Source organism: Embiotoca jacksoni, unplaced genomic scaffold (assembly GCF_022577435.1).
Source record: "Embiotoca jacksoni isolate LCO1_2020_lvr unplaced genomic scaffold, fEmbJac1.0.p SCAF_2, whole genome shotgun sequence".
Classification (NCBI taxonomy): Eukaryota; Metazoa; Chordata; class Actinopteri; family Embiotocidae; genus Embiotoca; species Embiotoca jacksoni.
Window position 1 is genome coordinate 5,895,808 of NW_027185340.1, and position 21,591 is coordinate 5,917,398.

Consider the following 21,591-nt stretch of genomic DNA (forward strand, 5'->3'; position numbering starts at 1 on the left):
AGAGGAACCTTCGAGAGCTGCATCTGGGGCACCGCAACAACAACAATCAGTATACAAGACTTGGCCTTTGCTTGTGCTTTAGGTAAGTAAAGAGCAGGACTGTAAGGTAACTATTGGTACATACCTGTCCTTATGTCCAAAAAGATGGCCACTAAACTAATAACAACAGAGTGGAAAACACATTTCCAAGATATAATGCTCATGTTAAATCCGTGATCAGGTTTTAAATCCTCGGACTCGGAAAAGGATCAAGTAGATATGTATTTCTTCTCAAGTCATGTAGCAGCAACTTCTTACAAGTTTGCATATTCAGAATTCTCCAGAAGCAAAAAAAATAAAAAATAACAGAACCCTAATCAGAAACCATTCAACGACACAATCTCAAACTGGTTTTCAGCTTCCTCCTCTGTGGCTGAAGAGAGGTGTGTCCCATGGTGCTGGAAGGAAAGCTCCTGGCTCAGGTATATAAGCAGATGGCCTTTAGTGAGAGGAGGATTTTTTTAATGCTCTCTAATCCTGTTTACTCTAAGCCTTTTAGACAAGCTCCCCCAGAAGTTACTGGAGCAGCAATGGGAAGGGAGGGAACCTGCTGTGGAGGAAATGTGGACAGAGAGGAAGTAGCAAAGGCAATCAACGGCAAGCAGACGAATGCATAACTTAAAACTCTTGTCAGTCAGTTCAACTGGCATCCACTGACGCAGGTCCATCCAAAGTCCAAAAATATCCTCAATCAAAAAGCAACGAGATTATGTAACACGGGAAAGGCCTGATCGAACGTTTTAAGAAGTTCATTGACAAACAATTGATCCTGTAAAAGAAATCCATCAAACATCCTCGACCATCCACCCACACAGACACACAGAGATCGACTGAAATCCTCTCTGTGTACTGAACGTAGTGCCAGCAGGGTGAATCATGGGCTTTGGAGTCGACCTCTAACCCCAAACGCTTCCAATGGTGTTGATCCTGTTTTTAAAAGAGGAAGTCTGTCTCTTCTTATCTTTAAGTCGATGGATAATACAGCATTGTATTTGAAAACAAAGAAAAAGAGACGCGAGTGATGAGGGCTTACGTTTTCTAAGATGTAGTGTCACCCAAGACGACTTAAGAGTCAGCAAAACCTGCAGCGGCTCCGTGACAATGTACTTAACGGGAATGCTCATTTCAGCATGCTAACAAGCTCACCGAGAATGCTGCAATGGTGATGTTTACCATGTTCGATTGGGACTGCCGCATTTATTTTATCATAACGAACACAATGAAGTCTTTAGAGATGATGGTGGAAGGTGTTAAAGTCAGAAACAACTTTCATCCTCTGGGGAACAGGAGTGTCTTTACATTCAACCCTTTCAATTATTGTTTGAGGTATCTCACTGTCGGGAAACACAAGAAGACAGCAGGATTAATCGCTTGGGATCTAGAGATGCTTTCATAAAATGTAGCAGAATTTGATATTTATTTCAGACAGGACCACAGCGGTGGACCAAGAGACCGACACCCACAAAAAGACTGCTCTTTGCTGACACAACTGACTTTTAAAACCAGAGAGAGAAAATACAGTTCCAAACAGATTTCAAGTATTTTGCTCCAGAGTAACAATTCATAAATGAAACTCTGATTGGCTGAACAGCTTTGTTTGTGGTCCAGGCGTCAAGCCAAATACCTGAAGTATGTTTAACTCTGCGAGTGCTTGATCTGATAACCTGAAACCATCTAGCCAAGCAGGCGGCCACGCCACTGGCTTTAGTCTGACTGTTCACTTTTTGTATGTGTGGCTTCCTGAATGAGCGGGATCACTGAAGCCACGGTCCTCCGCCTCTAAAATCATGATGTGCAATACAATGTGCAGACATAGGGGAGTGTTTGATGAACCTATAGGAGCATAGACGGTGCAAACTGCTGTACATGGTAGCAGGAGGATTACCGAGTGACTGTGTTGGGATCTGACTGACAGTAAATGCACCTAAGGTGACCTCTGTACAGATAATACAAAGCACTGCAATAAAAGGCTTTTTTTTTTTATTACATTTTTGACCTTAGAAACAAATAAATTATGAAGAGTTAAAAAAAATAATAATTTAAGGGATAGGAGAAAACTTCAAAATGGGTAAAAAAAAAAAAAAAAAGAAGAAAAGAAAAGAATCAATTAACTGAATGCTAGTAAATGGTTGGCACTCATACAGCGCTTTATCACCTTAGAAGTCTCAAAGCGCCTTACTCTGTTTCCGATTCACCCACTTACACACATTAACACCCCACTGGTGGCACCGCTGCCCTGCAAGGTGCTCGCCCGCCATCAGGAGCGGCCTGGGGTTCAGAGTCTTACCCAAAGACACTTTGACATGCTGACAGGAGGAACTGGGGATAAAACCGTCAACCTTACAATTAGCGGGCAACCCGCCCGAACATCCGAACTACAGCTGCCGCAACTTGTAACAAACACCATGAAGGACAAAACGTCAAGAGTCAAAACCCCAACGTGTCTCCAGTTGTCCCGACTGGGCTTATTCACTGCAACTATCTAGTTTCAAATGGAAAACCAGATAAAACAACAACAACAAAAACAATGTAATTTGTTCTACAAGTTTTAATACTTAATACATTGAAACCAAATGTATTTTTGGAATCAGCTCCTGTACATTCATCCAGCACAATGTCTGAAAAAGCATTGTGTTGAGAACGTCATAAAGGTGTTAATAGTGACATAAACATCTGGACAAAAACAGGGAAACTACAAGAGTATCAAGATTGATGTCTGTTGAAACGAATTTAGGCAACAACAGTAAAGTAGTATGTGTCTTGTAGGTCGGGATGGGGCTTAAGCGTGTCTTCATTTTAGAGCATAATGTAATACATGCCAGTGTTTATGCAGCCATAAACTTTTTGCAGGTTGTATTAAAATTAAACAAATTCCTAAAAGATTCTTATTTCTTCTACGTGTTCATAAAATAAATGATTTGTCGACACTAAAATAAAGTACTTTGAGACATCACCCAACAGGCCCTGATGGTTTTAGATAGTATGATCCATCCATTCCCCCACGTTTTGTACCAAAACGCTTAAATCTATTGTGTAGATGCTGAAGCTGTTAGTTTATATGACGGCAACCACTAACCACTAACTTTCAGAAGGACAGCTGTCAAATTAGGACAAACAGACGACGATGCTTCAGTTTCAAGAAAAGTTGATTAATATGTTATCTGCAGAGTGACAGAGTGTACAGTAGGTTGCATTGATGGATTTGGTTAAAATCTGCCAATTTATGCAGGTAAAGTTGTCATCAGCTAACACTGCAGTGTCCCAGTAGTATTTTGCAGTCTGATGAACTGCAATCCAGAAAGTCAGAGATACACAGTTGTTTTGCTGCAAAGAGGAGGCGACTAAATCCCATGTGTCCTGTCTGTAACCGAGAGGCTAATAGGATAACTGAGTGAGGCACATTCCTGAGGCTTCAGTGGCATTTTATAAAGATAGTCAGTAAGAAAAGTAAACTGCCATGTAGTGGATACTGGTGCCTGCATTTTTATTCCTATTTTTTTATTGTCTTCAGCAAATCTCATCTAGTAAAAGTGTACTGATGCCAAAGAAGGTGAAATCAGAACTATTTTAATTTATTTTTTTTAAATTAAAAAAAACATGACTTGGAAGTGAACTGGACTTTTAGTCATACATCACATGAAATGTAAACAAAATGTCAGCAACTAAATGCAACTAAAACTGTTGAAACTGTTTCCTGTACAAACTAAGCTTTACCACTTGTTAAACTCTCACAAGTAAAACATTCCTCTTGTGATTCTAAATAGAAAATTAAATACAAATATTTACTTTAATAAAATATCTATCAACATAAAAACAATCAGTAAAAAGTCCTGCGGTGTTCAAACATTTGCGTGCTTAGATATATTTCAGATCCTGGTTAGATGGACACACACTTATTCTAACTGAGCCGATACCTTCATGTTCTCTAACAGGACCCACTGATAGTTAAAGGTTTACGTGTTTGGTTCAAGTTAAAAATGCATAAAATAACAACAAGATCTAACTAAAAGGGAAATATCTTCAGTTCATACTGAAATGTCCCTCGCTCAGTATGAGCAGTGATTTAATAATAATGGCTACGGGAATGCAGAGGCCTCAACGGCTGAGCTGCTTCATACGTCTGTTATCCAGGTTCTGATGACGGTAAAGGTTAAGAATCAGATCTCTGATGTCGTCTCGTTTCCGCCGAACCTGTTGCCGCGGGAACCATCGATCTAGTTGTAGAGGGAGGTCAAAGTGCACCACAGGGTCCTGCAAGCAGAAGCACAATCAATTACCCTCCAAATGTGCATGCCTTAAGTTTTATGCCAAATTAAGTGGCCATATTTTAAAATATGTCAGACTGCGGTTGCGGTGGCCTTAAAAAAAAAAAAAAAAACAGACAACAATAAGATCTTTACCTTCAAAAAACACTCGACATATTGGAGCAGGTAGAGGCCGCAGTCGCTGGTGTTGTCTTGAAGGGGAACTTTGCAGTGCGAGCTCGTCATCTGATCGGGACCAAAGTCTCGTGATGAACCACGCCGGACCTCCCACTCTGACTGCAAGTACCTGAGAGACAAACACAGGTCGTCTAAAAACACATCAACACACATGCAGCTACAGACAGACGGATTCGACGTGTCATACTCACTCCCGCAAGAGTTTGAATACTCGTTCATGAAGAGAAAGTTTGAGGGAATCCATAATGAGAATACACGGCCTGCAGTGAGGAGACACATCTGTGAGTCAGTGTTTAAGTCCACACGTTCAGTTTAATAAATACAAATGCAAGTCGACTACACTGACAGACCAGAGCTTAAGTGGGCTTTTTGTTTAACAGCAGCTGCAGTTTCCTCCCAAATAAAATGAAGTGTGCGCACAAGTAGTCATCTGAATCACGGAGCACATTCTGATGTCAGGCGTTGTGTGCGGTCTGTCTCAGCTGCATGTAGGTTGTTTACAACTCTGGGTCCGAGACATTCGATCTGAACGCGCTTTTAAACTGTACCGAGTATGAGTTTGTGGTATCTGTGAATGTACTGTTGCTCTGTGGATACACTCACGCATGCAGTACAACCAATAATTCAATACAATCTGCATGAAACAAATATAAGTCAAAGGGCAGTTTACATCCATATCTATCAAAACTCAGAATATATATATATATATATGTATGTAGTGAAGACTTTAAAAGAATTCAATAAAAAACTATTCTAACTATTTTATTTTTTTTTTTTTTTTAGGCAAAATGGAAGCTGCCACTGAATTGACGTTTAGGCTAACTCAAAATTAAATGAAGTCATTGCCATGACAGCAGACAATGCTTCAAATACACACGTTACTGCAGGGACGCTACAGATTCTGAAACGTGCTTGCTTCACACGTTTTAAACCCGAAAGCACAGAAGATCTGTACAATTAGCAGTTTCAAGGTTAAACCACTTCAGTATCCGACCATGTGTGAAATATGGTCACCATCTCCCCTCACTTTCTGAGTTATGGTGTTGAATAAAAGCCAGACCAGTTTTTTTAAGAACATTTTGATGTCACCGTGAAATTGACCTTTGACCCATTGAATAGAAAATGTCATCATCTCGTCGTTTTGGTCCATTAGATATTTATGCCAAATTCTGTCATAATTAAAGGAATGAATTCTACTGGTGCAACAACTATACAGAACGATCAAATCAAATCATGGATTCAATAACAAAAATATAAACATATTATCTCGACTTTTTCATGGAAGCAGCAGAGCAAACCTCACCTCTTGCAAACTGTCTTTTTCTGGCACGTCAGCTCGGTGCAGTTCTACAAAGACAAAATGAGACTGAGCACATTTGGAAAAACGAATGAAGACAAAATTGCAGGCAGTAAAGATAATATTGTTTTCCCTAGTGAGCACAACAGAATCATTTCTTACCACTGGACCAGGTGGTGGCTCTTTGGTGGGTTCTTCTTTAGCATTTCCTAAAATACATGAAAGCAGCCAAATTACCTTCAGCTTCATTCACAACTTAAATCAAAGCTTAAAATATGCACAAAAGGTAGAAGAAAGGGGGACACACCTGTCTCTGTGTCCACATTGTCACTGCGCTGTAACGTAGGTGGTGTCTCTGCATTATCATTCGAGCTTTTACATCTTTGGGGCACGTCTTGACCCCGAGTTTCGCCTGCCCCACCGGGGTTCTTTCCCTTCTGTACGTTCGGACTGGTCCAGTCCTCCATTTTAGGCTCATCCAGCCCAGGAAAACATATGACGACTAAATACCAATGAGCTCTAATCAGAGAACAGAAATGTGATGTGTTAAACAGCATACCAAAAATACCCTGGACGACAATACACCTCTTCATGTATTTAACTCACTCTTGATTGACAGGCACAAACAGGAAGTCCTTCTTGAAGATGTCCACATGCCGTGTCCATGTCTTCACGCGTTGGTGCCGTCTCTGCCTCTGACAGCTGCACACGATAATACAAACAGGATGTTTCAGCACACTCTGGAGTCACGCTGGGAAGTTTGAAAGTTGTATAGCAATTTTTTTTTTTTTTCCAGTACATCTGGACTTCAACGTGACATCTTAAGGGACTCCGACTCGGACTTTCCTGAGTTTAACACACCTCGTAATTTAAGTAACCGAACTTTGTATGCGATACTTACGATTCACTGTTGTTGCCTTCCCTGGCGTTGTCCCTGCGTGTCAGCTGCTTGTAGAAGAAGCTGCTGAAGATGTGGGAGCGCTCGGCCACAGCAGCGGAGGCGTTCTGGAGGACGTACCTGGTTCAAAAACACAACAACACAATTTATTTAAACGTCTCTCTCTCGCTCTCTCTCTCTCTCTCTCTCTCCTAAACTCATGAGGAAATTTCATCATCAGCTTGATGCCTTTTGTTTAAAAATGTGTCACGTACTTGAGGTAAAAATCAATGATCACATCATTGAGGAACTGCCCGTTGTCGAGACACTGCAGGTCCTCCATTGTAACAGTTATTCCTCCTTTCAAGGGCGGAGGAGGAAACTGGATCAACCTAATGAGAGGAGGAGGAGGAGGAGGAGGAGAGAAGAATGGGCTGTTAGTAGACAGTAGATGACAGACTGTAGATTGTAGAGTATAAAAGTTCAAATGCATTTTTTTGGGATGCACTGATCCAATATGTCAAATCAATACGGGAGGAAATTATAACCTTATTAATACATAAAACAATGTCTTTGTTAAGGTCAATATAAAAGTCAGTGCTTTATGTTTCAGGGTACTTAATCAGACAGTATTCCCTTCAATTAAAAAGATCCCTATGACGAAAAGAGCACTTTGGTATCAGATTGCTTTTCTGTATGAGCAAATCTCAAATTTCAGAACTGAGAAATTAATCTCAAATATTTTTATTGCTAACAGAGAACTGCAGCGGCTGTGAAGATCCGCATTTGAAAGCCAGACGCCGACCCCTGTGGCACCAGGCAGCATGAGAAGCTGGATATATACGATAACTGGAGGTTACTTGCCTGCGGGGCAGACCCTGATGTTTATATTTAGTCCACTTGGAGTTGGGTTTACACAGCAAAGCAGAGTAGGATCCTTTGGTTCTATAATGGCACAGTGTGTATACAGCAGCCGGTTCCTCCTTCTTCTTCTGTGGGAGGGAACGTATATCATTGATGAGGGGTTCTTACCTCGGAGGTAAAGACCTCCAGTAACGAGCAAAAAATAAATCTGAGGGGTTGAGATGATTATAGAAAAGAAGAAATTATTCTTTTACCAACAGTGTTGCTTTTTTCATGTTTTACTAAGTTTTATTTTTGTTTGTTAGAATTAGAACAATTTTCTATTTTTTTTTTCACTCAAATATAATAATGGAAATGATTCTGACTGAACCTTTGACAATCAGTAGACACACTGAGGAGGTGGACTCTCTGAGTAGCTTCACTTCGAATGGGAACCACGTACCTCAGAGGGCGGCTCCACTTCTTTTTCTTTCTGCTCTTCCTTTGGCGTGAGCTCCACTTTCGTGTCTTTCTGCGACACCGACCCCGGCGCCGACCCCACCTCCGACCCCGCCTCCGCCTCAGACTCCGGCGCCGACTCCAACTCTGGTGCTGCCTCAGACTCCGGCTCCGACTCCACCTCAGACTCCGGGTCCGCCTCAGACTCCGGCTCCGCCTCCAACTCCGCCTCAGATTCCGGCGCCGACTCTACCTCTGACTCTGCCTCCGCCTCCGATGCCAACGCCGCCTCTGACACCAATACCGCCTCCGACGCCTCTGCCTCCGACGCCTCCGCCTCCGACGCCTCTGCCTCCGACGACTCCGACGACTCCGCCTCCGGCACAGGCTCCGGCTCCAACAGTTCTTCCTGTAAGTCCATCTCCACGTGGACGGTTGCTGTGGGGTTTTTATCTCCATCACAGTCCTCCTCGGGTGTGTTCAGTTCAGGGTCGTCGATCGTCACGCCCAGTATGGAGAGCAGGTGAGAGTCCAGTCCACTTCTTCTAATCAGCTCTATGCTCTCGTCCAGGGAAAGAACGTGAGTATGGTCCAAGATACTGGCTGTGTTGACATCATGGGTCGTCAACATGATTTGTTCATGTGTTAGACTGCTGAGACAGTCAATGTCCAGGAAAGAGCGCAACAATGCGCCCTCCATTCCCTCCAGGGGATCTCTCAGAGTCAGCAGGATGAAGGGGCTGGCCTCCCCTATCAGAATAAAATGCATAACAATATGAAAAATACTGAAAATCAGGTCAGAAATACATAACAAAAAATAAATTCCAACTGCAAACAGCTGCCAACAGTTTAGAGGAAATCTAGTCTGCATCACATTTGTCTGCTCAGACCAGATTGGGAATTTGTGTTTCTGCATCTGTATCCAGAAAATCTTCCAGTAGTCTCACCGGCGTTTATGGCTCCATCTTGTTCGACACACAGCTCGCAGAGGTCCTGATGTATAGCCGCTGCAGCAGAATCAGACACACAAAGCAGCAGGGCCGCCGTAGGAGGAGGATCCCTGTCACTCTTAAAGCAAACCTCCCGTTCCTCCAGTTCCTGCTGCTCCCAAACGCTGTACCTCCTCAGCTCTTTGCGCTCGAAGGTCAACACCACATTCAACCGCTCGCTAGTGTCTGAGGACAAGAGGAGGTCAGGTTACAGATTCATCTAGAAGTGTTTTCTCCTGGTGCAGAAGTAAATCATTCGGAAGTAAAAGCAATCAGTCAATTTCTTTCACCAAAAACAGTCTTTCATATCTGCAGCATTTAAACGAATCTTATGCTTCACTGTTGATGCGTTATACTGCGTTAGTGATGCTGGATTGGGTTTCACCTGCTGGTTGCATTGCTCACTTCGTGATACGCCCATCCTAAAGTCTTATTCATGATTCACTATTCATATTGTATTTGTAAAATGTATCTTCGGTTTTAGTTTCCCTTTCACAAATATATATACATATTTACACATACACAAAGCTGAGATCAGACCTCCTCAGTTCCCAGAAGGGGATATTCTCTGGCTCAGCGGTGACAGTGCACAAGGGTCTTCAGGGTCTAATCCAAGAGGTCAAACAAACTTAACTAACTGAAATAGACCTCTAAACTGGGAGACGATGATGTGCAGACAGCTCGACTAAAACGAGATGAGATGAGATCCTTTTGTGTCAAAGTTATGAAGACCCAGACCAAAGGTCACAGGCAGGAGCTTTACCTCACTGCAAACACTGATCAATCAGGCTGATCAAGAAATATTATCTTCAGGATTATTTTTTTTAAAAACTAGAGTCAGAAGGGAGATTGCTGGGAAACCTAGTCAGATACTCAAATGTAGTATTGATGAAAAAAAATATTCACATCGTTACCTTTCAATGGGATGATGACATTTTGCTCTACAATCTGTGAAGGTAGAGAAAAATGGATTCAACTTTATACACTCGAATTCTGATATGAACACTAAGTGGAATATGCTGGTGTTTGTGTTTTGTTCAGGTTACCATGATGCCTCCATTTGCTTTCCCCTCGACACTTCCACAGTGGAAGGTGAAGAAGGGCACCCCCATGTAAGCGTAGTCCAGACTAGGGATGGGTGGCGCTGGCAGAGGACGAGGAACTTCTGCAACGGCTGCTTGCAACACCTGCAACACAAACATACGCACGTATAGTGTGTGGAAAATAGTGCAAAGAGGGTGGTGTGGTGGCAAAATAAGGCGGACACAGTAATACGCACAAACATCTCAATAATCCCCAATTTTCTTTTTATGTAAATATTTTAAAGCCATTGTGTGCAAGCTTAAAAATAATTTGGCAACATCTAGTGGTGTTAACAAGAATGACAGCATGGAGAGTGTGGATGACAGCAATAATTTGTAAAGGTAAAATAACTGGTGGAAATCAATCAGTATTAACCTTTGAATGTGAAGAGAGTGATGCTGCTTTATTATTAATCAGATATAATTTAGTAACGTCTTCACTTGCACATTATTCTCATAAACCTTTTTTTATATTCTAGATGAAGCAAAACTAGAATTTCTTTTAATAAACCAAAAAAATTAATGAAGAGCCTACAACTTTTTGCAGTTACAGTGCGCATCACATAGTAACCACTAGATGGCGCCAAAATGTGACTGGACCTCTACATCAGGTTACATATGATGAAAACAGATGGTTCAATTTCAGCGTCTGCTATTCGGACATGAAAGTCAGCACTATCAGAGGAATCTGACCAGACTGAAACCGCCTGAAAGGGCTGGTAGCTCCTCCACAGAAGACATCTTGACACTTATTGGACAATGATAGTGATTGGCAGGACAAACTGTCTCGAACAGTCACAAGAAAAATCCCCTCCTTTGAAACGACCCATCTCTGCAAGTGAGCCATCGATGCAACGAGTTTGCTCATTATTTAGTGACGTATATGTTCACAACATGAATTCGGCTATTTAAGCTCCAGATATACCTTTTAATTTATTGCCACATCCTCTTTCTGCTATTGGCAAGTGTTACAATATATTACAGTGTGTAATATGTATACACAAATGTTTAATTCAATTGGCAGGCGGTGAGCACGGCACCCCAGGGTGAAGTAAAACCTCGGCTCCCCGCATAATGTCTCTAAACACTCTGGCTGTGGGCATGAGTTTAGAGGCCTGTGGTAAATGGTCTGCACTTATACAGAACTTTATCACCTTAGCGGTCTCAAAGCGCTTTACACTGTTTCCCATTCACACACGTAGTTTTCTGTGGGTAAAATAAAAAAGTGAAAGAACTGTATAAGGGGATCGGAAACATTGATGACATCAGTTAAGAAATGTGTTCATGATGTACCGCATGGATCAAATAAGACACGAGGGGACATTGTACCAACCTGCAGGTCCTGTATGTCGGGAGCTTGCTGCTGTTTGGCCACACCTTCCTGAGAGGACTGTCCTTTTATTACCGCGTCTCCCAGAGTGACCAGTGTACAGAGCACTTGGCTGCAGCGCTGAGAAACTCCACCCTCCTCATCATCACTGGACAGCACGACTGAAATACAAGCATGAGGAAAAGCCTTAGGAAAAAGTTACGCAAACTCTCAAGCCGATTATCGGTGGAGCTCGAACAATCAGACATTTCAGGCCAATTATAAAATCAACAGAGTTAAAAAAAAAAGAAAAAAAAAGAGAGCATTAAAAGAATCTGTTCAAACAATATTGACTAACAGCAAAAACATAAAGAACCAAGAAAAGCACTGATTTGGAGAACAGCTGAAATCGGACAAATTATCTCTTAAATGCTCAGAGATAAATCTGTGATTGGCAATTTATCAGGAAGGCTTGAATTAGTTAGTCGATACAAGTTTGTTAAGCAAATATAGCTGTAAACGTGCAAGTTGCTATTTTTCTTTTCATGGATTAATGTTTTTATATGATAGAGATCACTGTGGGAGAGAGTAGGCATGTCGCAGTAACCCAAACAGTGGGGGTGACGTTTTCTGTTAAAGCCTAAAAACAGGTAAATACTAATCAAAGACTAAACAGCAATCTTTCAAAACGACAAAACATGAAAGTTCAATCCTACCTTGGAGATTGTAGAGCCCAAAAAAAAAATATCTCAAATCAGAGTAAACTTAAGAATTTGTGAGTTTTTCTTTCATCTGAATCTCGTGATCTTCAACAACAGATGGAGACTGCTCAGATTTCATTACATCATCTAAGTTTAGCACTTTCGTCATGTTGTACTATGTAACTGTTTCATGAGCAGCTTTAATCAAAACAACACACTCGTTAATGTGTTTCTATGACAATTGCAAAGTAAAGAAATTAAGTTTTGTGTAAATATTTAGTTCTTTTTTTTTTTTTTTTTTTTTTTTTTACTACAACCTTTTCTTATGTTGTGTTCCATTAGTCTTTTGGTTTGGCAGCTTGTGTGGCTTATTAGCTGCTGTTGTGCTTCTAATGTTCAGCCGCTCCACATGTCTTTTGTAGGACGACCACTGTCTGCTTTAAAGGTCATTACATCTCCATTATACACCATCAAATAAGGTCATATACTATATGTTTGTATGCAGCTGCTTATCATCTCTGGAGTCCTAATACATTAAGCACACACACACACACACACACACACACACACACACACACACACACACACACACACAGAGCAGAATAATTGGCCAGCACATTGTTTCCTCAGTGACAGAAACAAACAGACATGGTGAACTCACTGGGCTCAGCCGGGCTGGTTATAGTCGTGTTATCCTGGCTGGACGATAAACTTAGTCTGGGGCTGTCCATAAAGTCTCCAACTTCCAGATTGGGGGTGATGACTGGGACCAGAACATCGGTCATATCTCCTCCCACTGTGAATTGTACAATGCTGCGCTCCAGGCTCTCCACATCTCCATCTTCTTCATTATCCTCCTGACAAATACTCGCAGGGCTCAGTTCTCCATCACTTCCGTCTTCCCCGGTGAGGCGAAGCACTCTCTCGCAGTGGCGTTTGGGGCTTCCCGTCCCATTACACTGAGACACAGAAACCTTTCTTTTCCTCTTCTGTTGAGACAGCGCAGATTACAATGCATCATTTTTGGTGTTTATTCAACAAACACCTCAGATGGATAAAACAACGACTACAGAGCCAAGTTCAAATACAATGTGAGAGGATTATCTTTAAAAGCCTTTTTCCACACAGAAACCTTCTTTGGCTAGCAGGCTAGCTGTTTTCCCGCTTCCCTTCTCATGTAACTCTTGGCCACAAAAAAAAAAAAAAAAAAAAAAAAATCCTTTCAAAGATTTTGTTTGGTATTTCTATTTCTGCCTTTAAATGACAGCAGATGGTGAAGAGTCAACAAAGATCGAGAGGGGCATGACATGCAACAAAGGTCCCTTACTTAAAAATTATTGCTTAAAAATATATTTTGCTGCCTTTAATATGTCTGATAAAGGCCAAGAATAGAATGACAACATCTGAATGCATAGAAAAAATTAGATTTTCATAATATAAGTGGGCTGAAAGCCAAAATTGCAACGTCCTGGTAAGATAAACATGGAAAGAGCCAGAAGTGAAGTGTTGCCACCAAGTTCACATCATAAGGTGCACACTTGTGCTTTTTTTTTTTTAAATGCCTTCTACATGAATGGGTTTGGTTTAATGAAAGGAAATTATCCTTGGTAACATTTAGAGGTTTTTAAACCTGTGGCTTTGTGCGATACCCACCAAACTGTGTTGTACGTCTTTTTCTGGATCTGTCCACGTGTCCTTGATGCTCGGTGGAGAGAACTCATCACAGCTTTCTGTATCCTCGCTGGGCTCCCAGCTCACTGACAACCCACAATCTGTTTGAGACAGACACACACTGATCAGACTGATGCTAAATTAAATGCATACAGTATCGACAAACTACAGACGGACTTTCCTGTCTTCAAAGTGTATGATAAATGGAAAAACATACAGCTGACCTGTGAACTCAGATGTGCACATCGGCGTATCGCAGAGTAAAGTCTGTCTTGTGGAAATTCAAATTGCATCACGGGTTTATTTACTCTGGAAATAAGGCGTGTGAATAAACCTCTCCTCTTGAAAAAAAAGCTCGACATTAAAGGACACCTGAGAAAAACTTCTCGGCAAAGTCAAGGGAGAGTGGGAAAATAGGAAGGGTGATGCTTTCCAAAGGAAAAGATAAATGATTCATGATTCCAGGTAAAAAAAAATTTTTTTTAAAAATCAGTCATATTCACAATATTTCCATGAGCTTGCAATTTTGAAAAATTCACACAATTCTTCAGCAAAAAAGATTCTTCAAAGAAGCACAAAGTAAGCCTTTCCAAACAAAAATCACCTTATCAATAAAAATAACTCCTTTATTTTATTTCATTTTAGTAATCCACACAAGCACATACAAACTCCGCACAGAGAGGCCCAGGACCGGATTCGAACCCGGAACCTTTTTGCTGTGAGGCGACAATGCTAACCACTGCACCACTGTGCCTCCCAATTTATAGTCAGCGGGGCTCTTCAACCTCTTCTTTCATCATCAAGACAAACGACTTACTGGCTGAACAGACAAATCAAAACAACCAGAAAAAAAGGAGTTTATGAGAAATGTGGTCCTATAATGGGAATGAGGAATACTGTAAATTGAATTACCTTTATACACACTTCCAGTCGTAAGAGCGTGCATTTTGTTTTTGTGCATACAGTAGGGTTCAATTAGTATTATTTATAAAGCTTTTTAAAGCCCTTATCTTAAGTCCAAATAGATAGAAAAAGAAAAAAAATAACCTAAATATTTCTGTGATATGCAGTATGTTTATTATCATACGCAGTGATTAAATATGACTCTTTATTAGGTAGTAGATGGAAAAAAGTAAAACAATTTTACTTCTCACAATTTTACCACAACATTTTTTTTTAACTCTGCAAATTACAAAGCAATCTTTAAAAAAGGACAAAATAAAAGGCAAAACTCCCTGAAATCCTGGAGGGACTCAATAGAGGTGAAATCTTCAGGTTTACCCACCTACAACCTCAGCAAACTTGTCATCTTCTTCGCTGCCCTTGCCTATTATCACCTCCTTGATATCGTCATTATCGTCTTCGTTATCAGCGCCGAGTAGTCTTCTTGTGACTCTGGACCTGAGGACATGAAACCAAAAACACTATTTTCTGATTCTGCTGTACACTTTATTTTCATTTTTAGCAAAGCCAAGTTAAATTGTGTAAAACATCTCAGGACATTACGCTAAAATTATATTTAATCACAAAATAACCAGGACTAGGCTCAGGAAAAACAAATGCAGAAAATTAGATTTCTGAGGTATTAAAATCACCACATATTCAGCCTGGAAAATAGCTGGCCAAACCAAACTCTATGAAGAAGTAATTCCTCCTTAAACTAATCGAAAACAAATAGATGAAATTACCCCAATAAAGAATACCTCCCACTGCTTTTTAGTCAAGAGTTGTGTAAAAAGTAACGACCTACTACACAATCTGCCTTCATATGTCAGAGAGAGAGCTCAAACTGGAGCACAAACTGTCTTCTGAGAGTGGACTTAAATTACGAGACATTTTGTTCCCAACTGGTAAATTTATAAAAATGAAAGACCTTTAATATTCAAAGATTCTGAACTTTTTTTTTTTAAATTTAACAAGGGAGAGAGGGCTTTTCAACAGGAGAATTTAAAGTTAAATTTTGTTGTTTTCGAACAAACATACGAGACAGATTATCATTCCAAGCAGAGTATTTTCATATGTAATTTTTAAAAAAAACATCTGGAGAGTTTGATTACAAATTAAGAGTAGATTCAGTAAGACTATCAAAATGTCCTTCGTGTATGCTGGCAGTCGATCAAACTAATATCCGTGTGGATATCCAAACAGGAAGTGGGGGGGCAGCAGGTGTTTTTCAATCACAAAGATGCGTCCTTGGTCGGCTGCATTTCTAGGATGATACATCAAGAAATCATGCAAAGGACTGTTCCAATGTCTGAGATCCTTCATAACCGAGTCCTTCGTTCATGCATCATCTGTATCCTCAGGGACCTTAAAGTGTCCACAATCCCACGCTCACATACAAGCACACCTCAATGACGCTCACCTCGCTCGCCGCTAAAGGACGCGAGGACGCATCCTTGAGACTGAGAAACACCCGCTGTTATAATAACGTACAGCTTGATCAGCTTTCACTGGAGTATACAAGCTGCCCATATTTCTGTCTGTGTATCTAGCTTAGTCACTTCCTTAAGTCTGGTTGCCGGGCAACATGATGTTCATGATAAGACTCAAGGAAATTACTGCTACCGACAAAATAACAGTCCAGCATATAGATTACACTTTGCATTAAAACAAATGAGATATACATGTCAGCTGGAAATCAGATTTTGTTTCCTTTGGACAGAGGCCGGCTGACTGCTCCCCCCCCCCCACTTCCGGTCTTTGAGCGATGCAGGGTGTAGGTTTACACTGGAAAAGATATGGGAGAAGGACCGATCTTCCCATCTAACTCATTTCCAAAAATGTTACGGTTTAGGGAAGCTGTGGATCAGTCGGTAGAGTGGGTTGCACACTCGTCGGAAGGTCGGTGGTTCGATCTCCAGCTCCTCCTGTCCACACGCCTAAGTGTCCTTGAGCAAGACACTGAACCCTAAGTTGCTCCCGACACCATCGGTGTGTGAATGTACTCCTGATGGCAGCACCTTGCATGGTGATCTGTCTCATTAGTGTGTGAATGGGAAAACCATGTTAAAGCGCTTTGAGACCAAAAGGTGATAAAGCGCTATAAAAGTACAGACCATTACCAATGTTTTCCCACCTTTGAGTGGACGAAGGGGCGCTCCTCAAGGTGCGTTTGGGGGTTACACTCTCGCTCCTCTTATTCCCGGTCTCCCTCTGGCTGGACCGAGTGTCTCTGCAGGTCGGCGGCTCGTCTCTGCATCGACTGCTCTCCCTCCGCGTACTTGCCGTTTGCCCTCTGCTGCTCATGGTGTGACTCTTTTTCATCCTTTCTACGTATGCCTTGCCCTGTTCCGTCTTCAGGACATCTGTTAGGATCAGAAGGGGCTTCCTCCTGCAAGAAGAAACAGAGAAATGTGTATTTGTGGCCTTTCCTGAGCAGCATCTTCCATGCAACATTATCACCCATCAAAATATTCTGACTTAAAGCTTATCGGTCATTGCAGGAGAGGCGATCGAAAAGGGAGGAGTCGAGTGGCGTGGATAAGCCATGTGTGTTGTTGTGATAAGCTCGGCTTTGAGTCCTCGTGCTCAGAAGTGACGTTTCCTTTAAGTGTTGCAACTTGAGAAATGTATAATTACTATTGTACGCAGACACGGGATAAATGTGAAAATGTTAAATTTATCAGTGAGAACAGTTTTAGATTTGTTTTATGTATTTAGTTACCAAAAGTCAGACTAAGACAGTGACATCAGAAGTTAGTAGCGTAGTCCATAACTTAACCACTGGCCGTACTTTTATAGAACTTGATGAGTTGGTGAGGTGCTATGCTTTATGCACCACGTTTGTAACTTTATTATTATTATATTTATTATAGAATAATATTTTTTGAGACATAACTACTATAGAAGGTAAATTGATAACGATAAAGAGTGCAATGATTATATGAGAGACAAAAAAAAGCTGTTATTCAGCTTAAAAGCAACAACTTCCTGCAAAACTTGTTCTGTAGCTTCATGAGGTTTCGTTCTGAACAACTTATCTCTCACTGATAAAAAAAAAATTATACTACTCACAACAAGATAAGCATGCGGCACATTCGTGCACACACGTCATTACATGAAAAAAAAATGTTGTGTCTTTTTTGCAGTCTGCAAAATTCTGTTTTTAGCTTAACATGTTATTTTAATATTAATATATTATGTATTATAAATAAATATATTTAATATTTTAATTCATATTTTAATTCATTTTTTATACAGAGTATATATATTTATATGTATATGCTGGGAATTTATTTCAATGCAAGTTGCAGCGTATATTCCTGGTTTTAAGGTTCAGCTTCAGAAATGTTGAAATTCTCTTATGACAGTGAAAAAAAAAAGACATGTTGCTGCTCATTAACACCTCTTTAATATTAAGTGTGAGAGCCCCATCTTGTGAAAGTTTGAGAAATTGCAATGAAATACACAGAGGGGGGAAAATAACAGACTAAACTCACAGCCCAGCTCAGTTGAGACAACAACACATATTTGTTCGTTTTAACTGACGTGCAGAACAAAAACCAAATACTCAAGTGTGCAATAAATACTATCAGAGCTCCTGTGTTTGCCTTCTTACCTGGTCATTTCCAACGTGATCATAGCTGCAGGGTTGTGATCAAACATCACGGATCCATTTTTATGCTGTGAATTACGATGTCTGAGTTTGCAACCTGTGAATGCAGTCCAGGAAACCTTTTCAAAGGGACAGAAACGGTGTCAGTCTTCAGAATAACTCCGACCAGCCACCACATGTTGATGTGCTCTGACCGAGAGCAAAGATATTGCTGTACCTGTCTGTCTAACTTCTCACAGTTTGATGAAAGACATGTCATGGGGATTCTGAATGGGCTTTCCATCTAAAATTCACAGGGGGTTAGTGCACATGCTTGAATGAAATGTATTGCTGGCAACAAGCAATATCTGAAAGACTCTTTAAGAGAAGCGCAACTAAAGCAAGTGCAAAAGCTCGTGACTTATTTATTTACATGAAGCAAGCATGTGGTCTCAGCTGTGAAACCACTGGTATTAAAGCAGTGTGCATAAGCTGCCTTCTTAAATCAGATTTCCAATGCAGTTATAAGCAGCAGAGAAAGCGGAGTCAATCATGAACTAATAAATCAGCAACTCTTTTGAAGATTTGCAGATCTTATTAAGTTCATATCAAAGTAAAAAAAATAACAACACTGAAGTTTCAGCTTCTCATTAGTAAGAATTTGCTGCTTCTGTGTGATGTGACAGTAAGTTTAATCTTTGGTTTTGGGCTGATAGAAAGAAAAGGCCTTCAACTTTAGGAGATCAACTTGGGGAATACACTTTTTTAACCGGTAACTATATATTAACCATTTCCTGTTATCTCGTGTTTTACATACAAAACAATTAACCAGTTAACTGCAGAAATAGTTGGAAATGAAAGTAAGTGTTAGTTGCAGTCAAAGTAACAGCTAATGCAAAAACATGCAAGTTGCAGCTGCAGATGCTTAAATTCTCAAAAAGTTCAGCATTTAGTGCGGAGAGTGCGTTTGCTTACTCAATTTAACAGTGCAAAGAGCAAACCTGTGCGAAAGTACAGCGTAGAGCCATAAAGCGAGCGTTGCGACAGTATCTTGCCAAGAAGAAAATGCAACCGATGCCGCACACTTAAAGCTACCATATAACATGAACGTCTTGAAAAGTTGTTTTTGATGTTTCAAAAAAAAAAAAATAGTTAACATTTACCAGGTTATTGTTCTCAACAGCAAATGGAATAGTTAAGGCTCTTCTCCGCTCCATCATGGTCCACGGTTTGTTAAGGCACAGCAAGAACGCTGCAAGAAACACACAGAGAGAGAGAGAAATGTTATTCTGAGTTACATTTTAATTTACACGTAAACAGTGTTATAAAAAACAGCCTTTTATCACCTCAGAAATACTACAAGTCACTCATACGCTTGCAATTTCTTGACTGATTGTAACGAACTTTTTTCTGGTTTATCAAAAAATAAATTTAAAAAAATGTATATGCTGCAGCTCGCACAGAATTCAGCGTGAACGAGCTTTAACACGTTCATCGTGTTATCACATTACTCCAGTTTAAGCATCATTGCACTGGCTGCCTGTGAGGATGAGGAGTTATTTCTGAATTATTTTAGCACATTCACTCTTTCCTCAGGTGTTAATAGTGGATATTTAAAAAAAAGAATTAACTACAAAAAATATAGTGAAGTAATTTTCTATTTCTACACACCAGCGGGTCGGATCGTACTCCCACAACAAATCATATAAGCAACTTCTGTTGATAAGAAACAGCTCCAAATCAATATTTACAATCCTGCTTTTGAACAATTTTTATCTTTTTTTAACATTACTGTTTTTATTCAATACTTCTTGTTTTTACTTTTATAACAGTTTTTATCCAGTGATTGTTTTGTTTTTTTAAATCACTGCAAACTTTTATCTTATTTGATCCGTTTTTCATTTTCACTTTCTCCCGTAAAACCCTTTGAGCCCGATTTATAAAGAAATGCTCAATTATTCACATAAATCATTACTTATTAATATTATAAGCACCTTGCCTCTGTGGGAATGAGTCCAACATTGTACGACAGGTTGAAAACATATTCTAACTACATCCATTGTTTCAGAAACTTCTCAGGGAATAAAAGCCACATGGAGGAATTTCAACCAACACAGATTCACATGTTGAATTATTGGTACAACTGAATAATAGATAGATTCTTAACCAAAACAACAACAACAAAACAAAGTTAATAGTCATGACAAGACGGACAGTTAGTACAATACCGACTTGATGGAAACATAAAGGCACAAATAACTGGGTGGTAATCTGAAGTCTGTTTTTTTTTTTTAATTCCTAAAAACAGGAAAATACTTGTTGAATTTTACTTTTTCAAACTGTCGAGACTTCCAGCTGTGCAAATCAAAGCCGTCTTGACGAGGACAGTGAAGCAACTTTCGCTGCTTGCATGTATAAGTTAAGCAAAGACTCCCGAGTGTTTTCTTTTGTCATTTGGAGCTGATGTTTATGTGTCACAGCTCACTCAAAACACACCAGGTGCGCTACAGACGTGCACACAGCTGCAAAGACCACGTGTTCGCCCTTTCGGTTTTCCACTTTCTCAGCCTGAACTCGAACAGAAAGTGCAACAACAACAAAAAAAACAAAAACAAAAAAAAAGACATCGGCGAGCGCTAGCCGACTAGCCGCGGTAATGCTACACCCGGTCCATGGTGATCGGTGCTCGGCTGCAGCTTACCCGCGGCCGGGGGTGGGTTGGTTGGGGGTGGGGTGGGGCCTCCCTGGATATTCACACACAATATCAGTCAAATGGAGGCGACTTATTCCACCAGTAACGTTTCCGCCAGCGCCCGGCAGACACGAAAGGCACACATTTTCAAGGATCCGAGTCTGTACTAACAGTAGCTTCGGGATTTCTAAGCAACATCCGCTGAAAAGCGGAAGTGTATCCAGAAAAAAAAAACAAGGCGCTAAAAGGGGTTACGATCTCTTCCGGTTTGTTCCCGGCAGCTCGCAGAGCTCATGAATAAACGCGCGCTCACAGAAAAAGTAATAAAGCCTTGTATTAATTGACAATTTATTGTAAGTAGAAAAAGGACATTTACACATTTGTTTATAACAAAACTAAACTATGTAAATGTTTATGTAAAACTAGTAATGCGTAAACTAAATTACAAACGAATTATTTTACATTTTTATGGGCTATAAAATGAAGAACTAGGCTATAAAAAGAAGTTGCAAAGCAAGAATGAATGCACCAATAAATAGCTCGAATTTAAAAAGGAATTTACAAAAAAAACAAAAAAAACATAAAACAGTCAACAAGTGCCCCATTTAAAAAGTATTTGGTGAATTCATAAATAGCCTAGATAATAGTCTTTT

General features: G+C 40.3%; 1 protein-coding gene across 2 annotated transcripts; it reads right to left on the minus strand.

Moving 5' to 3' along the window:
* Positions 1 to 2,572: 2,572 nt before the first annotated feature.
* Positions 2,573 to 21,129, minus strand: LOC138201073 (uncharacterized). Of its 2 annotated transcripts, XM_069154198.1 has the most exons (23): positions 20,948 to 21,129; positions 19,410 to 19,498; positions 18,485 to 18,550; positions 18,271 to 18,386; positions 16,789 to 17,043; positions 14,995 to 15,110; positions 13,692 to 13,810; positions 12,700 to 13,027; positions 11,362 to 11,519; positions 9,993 to 10,133; positions 9,861 to 9,894; positions 8,905 to 9,132; positions 7,962 to 8,707; positions 7,520 to 7,647; positions 6,931 to 7,047; positions 6,680 to 6,796; positions 6,385 to 6,480; positions 6,086 to 6,297; positions 5,941 to 5,987; positions 5,785 to 5,828; positions 4,673 to 4,741; positions 4,440 to 4,590; positions 2,573 to 4,290 (listed from the first exon to the last, which is right to left on the minus strand). In XM_069154198.1, exons 2-23 carry the CDS (start codon positions 19,464 to 19,466, stop codon positions 4,135 to 4,137), a joined length of 3,501 nt encoding a protein of 1,166 aa, XP_069010299.1. In that variant the 5' UTR covers positions 19,467 to 19,498; positions 20,948 to 21,129; the 3' UTR covers positions 2,573 to 4,134. The 2 variants fall into 2 exon arrangements, with proteins under 2 accessions (XP_069010299.1, XP_069010300.1); XM_069154199.1 differs by lacking the exon at positions 18,485 to 18,550.
* Between the last annotated feature and the right edge of the window lie 462 nt (positions 21,130 to 21,591).